We start from the raw sequence: 9,989 nt of genomic DNA, 5'->3' as shown, positions 1-9,989 counted from the left end.
TCATTTCAACTGCAAGACATCTTTTCCTGTTTTAGTTTTTATTTTATCAAAAAAAGTCATTTCAAATTGTGTGGATGTCTGAAAAACAATACAGTTAAAAATCAAAACAAAACTTAAAATAATGTCAAACCCACCCTTCCCATACACAACCCTCAAAGACCCCATCCCACCCAAAAATGACCTCAAAGCAATGTTACAAGAGGTGACAGGAATGAGCTGGTAATTACTATTGTTAACCACATGGCAGGAAAAAACTTCTGGAAGGGCCCTAACGCTGAACTGAGCAGAGAAAAAAACCTTGCGAAAACGCTAAAATCCTAGCAGTTCACTGCACCATGGCTTTTGTTCATCGTTTTTTTCCCTCTCCACACACACAACCTTTTACAGGAAGAAAATCATACATATTTGTACATATATATAAATTGCTATTTATTGGTTGCTCTACTCCAGATGCGTTGCTGACGCTACTTTTTTTTGTTTTGTTTTTCTTTTTTACCTCAAAATACACCTGGGAAGTGACATGGTGGTGAGGAGTGCCATGGAGGCAGCAGGGGAGTTTGCAGTCAGTTTATTATGAGTCCGTCAAGGAGGAGGAGAAGGGGAAGGAAGGGGACCTCTAGACATGGCACAGTCTGGGTAGGTGGTGGAGGAGGTGGTGGTTCAACGGAGGAGGAGGGAGAAGAGGTGAGCACTGAAGAAATTAGAGTGCATCCTGCTCTCGAAGAAAAAGGGGGAAGAGAAACGAACCAAAAAAAAAAAAGCTGGAGGAATCAAGTGGGGAGAGCAAAAGTGGAGAAGGAGGGGGCGCAGGTTGGGGCTCTTCCTGTTGTTCAGCTTCAGTCGTCCTCCCCGTCGTCATCCTACAGAGCGGAAAACGTCAGAATTCAGCCAGCTTCTACATCATTGACGCATCAACTCCCTATTTTAACAACTGCCAGCAGCTAAGCTTACATGTCCCTCAATACAATCCAAAACACATAGATAATCTATGCGATGGATATTGAAAGTTCCCTCCACAGTTTGCCAACTACCACCAATTCCACAAACTTTCTTTAAAATAACATTAAACATACTAAGAGAATGTGCCAACAAATGACACCAACAAAATATTACGTTGAAATGTAGAATCATGACACTTCTATTGTACACTCCCAGAAAACACAGAATAAACAAGCATTTAAGTGGTGATTGAACTTCTATATATGTACCTCTCCATCATCACCATCTTCATCATCCTCATCTTCCTCTCCGTCATCTTCGCCCTCCTCATCGATGTCTTCCAGACCCTCCTCATCCTCCTCGTCATCCTCACCCTCTCCTTCATCATCCATGTCGGGCACCTGTGCCAACGCAACACAACAGTCACATTTCAGGAATTTGACATGCGGGGTCATTCATTGCCCGATATTACTTTTTCAAACCCATGACTGACAACCTCGCTTATCAACAAAACCAACAGCCCTTAAATTACTCCATTTGAACATGGCAACTCTTCATTTTGTATAAATTCATAAATCTGCAGTTACCAAGATGACACGTTGACACCATGGCTCTCGCGGTTTCCTTAAGACTGTGTACTGGATTCAGAGAGCAGCTATGTGTGTAGAATTTACCTAGTCAACTAAAACAACCCATCTACTTAAAATTATTACATTTTAAAAACACAGTAACTGCAAATTCACCCGTTTAGGAAATAAAGGCTCGCCGTCAAACTAATAAATTGGCAATTTCACATTTCCGTAAGACTTGTGTCCTGGACACAGAACAGGTGTGTGTTTACCGTATATGGCTCTCGCAAATTAACATGGGTCTTTACATTTTGGAAACAGAAAGCAGGTGTGTGTGTGTGTGTGTGTGTGTGTGTGTTCTCACCAGGTAGTACTGCAGGGGGTTGGGCCAGATGTCGTCCTTGATGACCTCTCCCAGCTCATCAGCGCCAGAGTCGGAGTGATCGGTGAACCAGGTGAAGAAGCTCTCGGGCTCCTCGTGCTGCCTCTTCCTGCCCGCCTTGTTCTGTGTCTGCCCAGACCGACTTGTCAGGTCCTGTGGAGATAAACAGTCAGCTGTCACAAGTCTAGCCACAGAACAATTCCATACATGATTCCACTCTAGGTCAATTAACAATAGCTGCCCAGAGACGGACTGGTATCTTGCTCATTTCAATTACATGGTATATACTTGATATTCCTACTCAATCTTATCCAGCTGCACATCAGTAAAAATGTTAGTCGATACACCTCCAAACAAAAAAAAACATGAACAACAGTGCAGCAGGAGCTGGTTATTCCCTCCCTACTATCCTCTTTTCACTACCTCTAGCAATGACTCAACAAAACTACAAATAACCTGTTAGGAAGTTCTTTTTTCCTTGACTGATTATCTCAAACATGGATCACCATGTCCAGCATTCTGCAAACAAAGTGTAGCCTAACAATAAAGGTCACTCACCTTTCCTGCCTTCCATTTGATTTCTGTTGACTTTGAAGTTGGGTCACCACTCTCATTCAGATGGAACTCTTTGGACAGAACTTTGTTTTCAAAGTACTGATTTTCATCGAAGTACTGCAAGTGAGAAGGACACAATGTCAGAGTCAGAAGAATATAACAAAGTGAGAGAATATAACAATTCAATGCACTTTATAGGAACAGGAGACTGAAGACAGTCCCCCAAAAAATAAAAATTAACGTACAAAATCTATTCTGTATCCTGACTTGATGTCTTCAAACTCTGTGACCTCCACCCTGGTCAGATAGTGAAGTGCTTCCTCATCCTCCTCCCCAAGAAGAGCAGACACTACATGAAACACAAAAAGACAGTACACAAAAATCAACAAAAGAACACACAAAACAGCCAATTCAAGATTGATGTTTTTAAAATTACATCTCAATTTACTGGTATAATTGAGAAAAAAAGAAAATGTTTGTGCTTCATAAGAGATAATGGTGAAGTGGGTGCGTGTGAAGGTGAGGGGGAAAATGGATGTTGCAGCATAAGGCATTTGTCTCTTAGGATGCACCCTCATCACTTGGTGGAAAGAGCAGTCTTTCAGTCTACACGTTGCTGATCATTGAGAAGCCAGGTCAAATCCAAATGCACACTCACCTTGAGGGTGGTTGACGAAAGTCGTGACCCAGAAGTTGGGGATTTTGGCGATCAGTTCTGACCTCTTCTGAAAGAATGGCTGACGGAGTTTGTTGTATTTCTGTTCAACTTTCAATATTTCCTCACTCGCTTGCTCATTAAGTCTGCCCAGAGAGAGAGAGAGAGAGAGAGAGAGAGAGAGAGAGAGAGAGAGAGAGAGAGAGAGAGATATTACCTTGCAGCCCAACTGCACATGCAACATTAGACTATTTTTTAAAACTTAAAAAAAAAGCTTTAAAAACAGCCTGTACAATTTCTTACCTGTCAATTTCATTCTGTACTTCGTCGATGTGTTCGATGGCTTCCTGCTGTTCCTTTTCTGGGAATCAAAATATACATTTTTAACAAACAATGTCTTTCAAATAGGTAAACATTTAATTTGGAACGTGAGGCAAGTAATAAAAAGGCCCACGCATTACACATTAGATATCATGATTTATAACATTTGACAATTAAACACTGTTGCAGTTATTGCAATCCATGGACTCAATAGTCAACGACTAAAGCGTGCGTTATAATCACACAACCATGGGCGCTTAGTTGAACATTTCTCCAGCTTGCGCCACTTCGACTATAACGCGAAAATAAGAGCGCCCAAACGACGTTATCGGAACCGAGAAAGTGCCGCCCGCGTGGTTTAAATGTGCGGTAGCTCAGTAGGCGTCCGCTCAAGCTTCGGCAATGAAAGTGTTCTCGGCTAAGTGCTAAAGTTAGCTCACGGTCAAACACAAACCGTAAAATTGGAGAGAATGCTATTCCCAAAAGTTTCATTGTAATGATGCGTCAATCCTATTTATAAGATCATTTGCACATATATACTTCAGTCACAGTCAATTGCTCAGAAACACTCGCAACAACGTTAGACAACATTGGCGTTCTTGCTGATGTTGGCTAGCTGGCGACATCATGGCGGCGGGGCAAAACAACAATAGTGGCTGGCTAGTTTGGCTAGCGCAGACCAAGTGATTCATTCAATGCATTAAGTTAGTGTTTCGGGCGTACATGAACCACTGTTTGCACACTCACCGCGGAACAAGGACGAGATAATGTGCCCATGTAAATTTCCATTTCTCGTTTATTTTACATGCAGTCCCAGGATATAAACTACATTCTCCTTAACGCCATGAAATAATACAGCATTGTGATGCTATCCTTTTAGCCAAGTAGCATAAAGGTATCAATATGGCCTCCACCACCGGTGCGCCTTCCAGCACTCAAAGAGACTAGGGCGCTAACTACGTCCTAGCCAAAAGTATTTCAGTGCATATGGCACGTACACCGTTTGGGATAAACAAGCAATAATTAAACTATTTGTGGGACATTTACATAACTCCATGCGGAGGAACAAGAGAAAGTGAAAATGGCGATGCTCACAAGGCCGCCATTCCTTACCAGAGGTCTCCTCCGCTCCGTCATGGTTAGAGTTCAGCTCCTTTTTACTCACTTTAGCCGCCGAGGCTGACATGATTTTCGCAGGTTGTGAAACAAGTGTTTCAAAAACAAACTACAGGTAGAATGTTCTACTCTGTGTGCAATGTAGGACGATAATAAGAAAAGAAATGAACTGCGATTGCGAGGGAATGCAAACACACACACGCGTACAATCACACACAACCTAGCCACTCACGCGCTCCCCCCGGTAAGAACGCGCCTCGCGCAAGAAGCGCAAACTGAACACGTGCTCCGCCTCCTCGCAAGCAGCCTACAGAGTTTTGCGCTCCCGAATGAATCTGCGACCTGATAGGCGGGACCGTGAGATAGGGAGTGGTGTGGCAAAACTATGAAACGGGCGGGATTCTACTCCGGCAAAACATCATCAAAGTATCGTCTGCAAAAAAATTCTATGCATCCACGTTCAACAACCGAATGTCAGTAAATGTTACATTGTTTAATCGTCCAATTCACGTAAGCGCCATAAACGTTTTGTTTTCGCATGGCATTCGATGTGTGGAAATTCAGGCATTCACTTATAATGCCCTTTATCTTGTGATGGTTTTTAAACTAACCTTCATGCAAAGTTGTAAAATTGCCTAAATGTAAATCATCAATTCAAAACGAGACCTGGAATTAACATGTAATTTAATACAATTAACACTGATGTACACAAGTGGGCTACCCAACATCAGAATGAAACCCTTCTTAGTCATTACAAATTCAGTAAAAAATAATAATAATTAAAAAAAAAACAGAATTATTCACTACATCATAAGTTGAGCAAATAGGTGCAATTAGCCATTTTTCCCCCGAAAGATTAATATAAAGGTCACAAATGAGATGAGCAGATATTCTGTATCAAAAAATCAGACAGCTTTAGATTTTAGCATCATTTGCAACCTGAGGCCAAGAGGATGCTGTGGGAATGTGTCTGCTAAAAGTCACATTACTTCATTTGTGTGGTGGTTATTACAAATCAGTCCATGCCAAGGCAATCCTACAAAGAGGGAATATTTTGCTTGGTAACCTCCCAATCCATTGCATACTTGTCTAACATGCAAAAACCACTATGGCAAACTGTGTGAAAGGAAAACTATTTCCTCTGTCCTTTTCAGTGGCTTCTGGACTCGTGACACAAGGCTTGACATAAAAGGGTCAACACCCTCCAAAAATGGCATTGATTGACTTTTTTTTTTCACCATGGAGGTCTGGAGACACCAAAGCAAGAGGCCGGAATACTCATGAAATGATGGGAGGTAGCAGTTTGACTTGAACCATCTTTTCTGGAGACCTGGCTTATTGAGGAAGCAGCAATCAACAGAACATTTGAATAAGTGTTTCTTTCTTTCTTTTTAAAAAAAAAAAAAAAAAAAAAGGAAATTAGGTTGATCACAGAGAGGATAGGACTACTATCAGTGTTTATTTATGGTGCACCTTAAAGACAGAGATGCACTGAAACATAAGTAATTTGTTCATCATAATAAAACACTTTAAAAAAACACTCGTAGTGCGCCGGCCATCCTTAAGTCTAGTCACAGAGACGTAGCCCAGCCTGAAGTGCGGGACTGCCCGTGAGCAGTGAGCACCATTTAGATTTGAGTGCCAACAAGACATCCGTCTCACAATGCACTCCTCGCTTGGACTTTGGAGTACACTTTCTCCCAAGCCACAGTCCGACAGGTGCAGAAGAAGTCCCACAGGTTGCAGACCAGGCCGCGGTCAAAAGGACTCTCCTCGGAGTCCCAGTTCTTGAGGTACGGGATGCGGTGGCCGGACATGAACTCCCAGGTTGTGGTGTTGTTGGAGGCCATGTAGAGGTGACAGCCCAGCAAGAGGACCACCACGCCCGAAAACACCCCCGTCACCCCCAGGGCAGCCAGCAGGAAGCCGTTCTGCACAAGCCACTCCCTCCACGCAGGAGCAAAAACGATACCAGACCTACAAGGCACAAGCGCGCGTGCACACACACACACACACACAAACACACACACAGCAGGGCTTGACATTTACTTTTGGTTACCGGCCACTGTGGCTAGTGGATTTCCCGAGTTACTAGCCATTCAGCTATTCTACTAGCCACACATTTTATATTGTTTTTTTTTTCTTTGTCGTAAAACGTTACATCTAAAATCAGAAAATGAGGTGCTAAAGTAAGAAGATGAGAATAAAAACTGAGTAACTGTGCTTTTTCTTCGTAAATACTAACCATAATATTGATACAAAAGGGGCAAAGTGCACAATAAAGTCATGCCATGTCATACCATAGAAGTTACCTGCCAAATTGGCTAGTGAGACTGAAATTATTACTAGCCACAGCCAAGTTTTACCAGCATTTGGCTGGTTGGCTGGTGCCAGTGTCAAGCCCTGACACACACACAAACACATATTTGTGTCTCAGTATCAACTTGCATCATTGTGCTCTAATGAATTTGGTTTAAATGACACAAAATAAATGTTACACAGCAATTACAGGTAAAATCATAAATAAATTAAGTTCAAATTCAGAAACACACTAGTATAAGCTGGTCAACTTTGTAACTAGATCAACTTTAACTGCTTTAGAAAGCAGAAAATTGGTCGTCCGGTTTTCTTATGAGTTGTACACTATGTATTGATGATTCATGTAGTCATGGATAATTACCTACAAATGGTAACGTGACTAATTTCTAATTAAGAATTATATGATCACAATAAGGCGTCACTCACCAGGCAGTTTTCAGGCCCCAAAGGAGAACCAGGAGCTGAACTCCCAGATAAAGCAGGAACCAGCGATGGTTCCTCTCCCCCACGCAGTTTGCTACCCAGGGACAGTGGTGATCAAACTTTCTCACACAACGGTTGCACATCTTGCAGTGTTTGGCTCTCATTGGTTGCTGTTTGGAAGAACACAAGTTTCATTTGTCATCTTATATTTGGTAGGGGTACATATGGTAGTTAATTGTAGGCTGCAAAAGCAAGACAACTGAATAGACACACTTGTAGACAGTTAATTCGTAAGCCAACTACAGTATAATCATTATGCAACATTAAGGATATTGGTCTTACTAGTAGTAAACAATATCCACATCGTCTCAGGCGAGGTGCTTGTGGCACCATCTCTTCCTGCTCTTCATTTGTTGGTGGCACCTGCATAGATAATTGCATCATGAAGAAAGCTGTGCATACATGCAATGTTGTGCATAATGTTTATTGTATAGCAATAGTGTACTGAGTGTGGGGTAGAGACAGTGGAGTGAAATAATTACCTCCACATCAGTTAGAACAAATCCAGGGTCCATGAGCGAAACAGTGAAGTAAAGCATCACCGAGAGGAGAACCATGGACCCAAAAGCCACCGGATGCGTCAACTCCCCTCTCTCTTCATACTTCCGCAAATCTATCGAATTCAATAGTTGGATATGATAAGACACGATCCCACCTATGTTCGTATGGTTATACAAGTTGAATTATTTCATTCCTCAACGTAGACAGGCAAAGAGACAATCAATGTACCTGTATCGTGTAGAAATAGCACCAGTGTAGTCGCCCAAGTAAGGATGACATGTCCAGTCCTCACGAGACAACCTGTCCTGAAGAGTCTCTCATACATCTTAACATGTTTGGGCGACTGAAACAGTTGCAACAACAACTAGAAAATACATTATGAAGTAAATATAGTCAACAAAGGCGCGACATTAAAACGAAAGCCACTCTGGCAAATGGTGTCGCCACACCTTCACAGCAGCTAGCAAATGCTAATTACGCCCACGCTGATCGGGTTAAAAGTTTCCCACAGTGGGGTTACACCGTAGTTAAACAAACAAGAAGCCCAAGAGCACTTTCACGTTAATAACGTCTGGATCACACAACACAAACCGGCTGAAAATAGAAACAACGAGTTGGTAATCTTTGCCGCTTGCGCCTTCCTCCTTGACTTGTTTTGTTTCGGTCAGATAGACACTTCCGGTTCCAAACACTAGAGGCCAGCATTCACCCATGCAAAGCAGAGCAGAGATGCATCTTATATTAAAAAGAAGTTATTCTCTTAAAACTAATTAAATGATCTTAAAATATCTCTGATGTAGGTGACACAGGCCTACATTTGTTGCACACATTTCTCAAAATTTCTGAAACTAGCCCCTTGGCCCGGGTGGTAGAGGATTCCAACTAGAGGGTTCATAAGCATGTTTTATGGGAATCATCGGTTTATAGGGGTCGTAGTTTAGCTCTCTCCCACTGACTTGAGAATATGTCTGTGAATTTTCAGAAGATTCTGACAAGGGGTTCCCAAGATATGACCTCACTTCCTGTTTGGTGACTTTTAGGCCGTTTTTGATTGGCTTTCACGGCCAAACGAACATATTTGCGCAAAATTCACTCAATAACTTTTGTTTAGCTTGGTCCAGAGATCATGTGTACCAACTTACAGGAAATGTCAACAAAATTTGAGCTTAAAATAGCAATTTTATTGATTTTCACAAAATCCAAAATGGCGGAAAAACTATCCAGGCGAAAAATGACGTCATAGAATGCATTGGATTCGTCTCAGACCAAGGATTACAGGGATACCAAATTTTTGAAAATTGGTCCAGCGGTTCAAAAGTTACAAGCAGACAATATTATGCCACTACACCATCAAGTTGGTTCAAAGTGCTTAAATAAATGTCATATCCTCATGACAAAGTTTTGTCTGAGGATGACAATTTTTTTTCCGAGGATGACATGGGAAAACATCTTTCAAGACCCATCACCCTAAATACAGGCGCGCCGCAGGGATGTGTGTTGAGCCCTTTTTTGTACTCCCTCTTCACTCATGACTGTGATCCTAAGCACAGCACAAACACCATCATTAAATTTGCTGACGACACAACCGTGATTGGCCTGATCTCTGACAACAACGAGACGGCCTACAGAGAGGAGGTGGAGCAGCTGGCACGCTGGAGCCAAGACAACAACCTGGCCCTGAACTCCAATAAAACGAAGGAGGTGATCCTGGACTTCAGGCGGTGTGGCCAGGGCAACCACTACCACCAACCCATCAACATCGGAGGGGAGCCAGTGGAGGTTGTACAGAGCTTCAGATTCCTGGGTGTGCACATCAGCGAGGACTTGTCATGGAGCGCCAACACCTCTGCAATGGCTAAAAAGGGATCCCAAAGGCTATATTTCCTTCGCACTCTAAAGAAGGCCCAGCTACCACGAGATCTGCTCACTAACTTCTACAGGTGTACAATTGAATCAGTAATTACATACAGCATCACATCTTGGTACACCAGCTGCACACACGACAACAAGAAGATGTTACAGCGCATCATTAAAACAGCAGAGAGAATCATTGGGTGCCAACTACCCACACTTGAGGAGATCCACCATACACGCTGCACAAACAGAGCATTAAACATCCTTAAAGATCACACACACCCTGGTCACAGGC

General features: G+C 42.5%; 2 protein-coding genes across 3 annotated transcripts; both read right to left on the bottom strand.

Moving 5' to 3' along the window:
* Nucleotides 1–19: 19 nt before the first annotated feature.
* Nucleotides 20–4,839, bottom strand: seta (SET nuclear proto-oncogene a). Its single transcript, XM_063195719.1, has 8 exons — nt 4,535–4,839; nt 3,404–3,461; nt 3,104–3,246; nt 2,691–2,794; nt 2,449–2,562; nt 1,873–2,043; nt 1,209–1,340; nt 20–860 (listed from the first exon to the last, which is right to left on the bottom strand). The coding sequence occupies exons 1-8, from the start codon at nt 4,605–4,607 to the stop codon at nt 837–839; spliced, it is 819 nt and encodes a 272-aa protein (XP_063051789.1). The 5' UTR covers nt 4,608–4,839; the 3' UTR covers nt 20–836.
* A 370-nt stretch (nt 4,840–5,209) lies between these two features.
* Nucleotides 5,210–8,563, bottom strand: zdhhc12a (zinc finger DHHC-type palmitoyltransferase 12a). 2 transcript variants are annotated; one of them, XM_063195717.1, is made up of 6 exons: nt 8,432–8,563; nt 8,069–8,204; nt 7,822–7,952; nt 7,622–7,702; nt 7,283–7,449; nt 5,210–6,514 (listed from the first exon to the last, which is right to left on the bottom strand). In XM_063195717.1, the coding sequence occupies exons 1-6, from the start codon at nt 8,543–8,545 to the stop codon at nt 6,196–6,198; spliced, it is 948 nt and encodes a 315-aa protein (XP_063051787.1). In that variant the 5' UTR covers nt 8,546–8,563; the 3' UTR covers nt 5,210–6,195. The 2 variants fall into 2 exon arrangements, with proteins under 2 accessions (XP_063051787.1, XP_063051788.1); XM_063195718.1 differs by having other exon boundaries at nt 8,069–8,563.
* Nucleotides 8,564–9,989: the final 1,426 nt, after the last annotated feature.

This window comes from Engraulis encrasicolus, chromosome 3 (assembly GCF_034702125.1).
Source record: "Engraulis encrasicolus isolate BLACKSEA-1 chromosome 3, IST_EnEncr_1.0, whole genome shotgun sequence".
NCBI classification, from domain to species: Eukaryota; Metazoa; Chordata; class Actinopteri; order Clupeiformes; family Engraulidae; genus Engraulis; species Engraulis encrasicolus.
The sequence above is the reverse complement of the archived record's forward strand: the minus strand, read 5'-3'. Positions and strand labels throughout refer to the sequence as shown.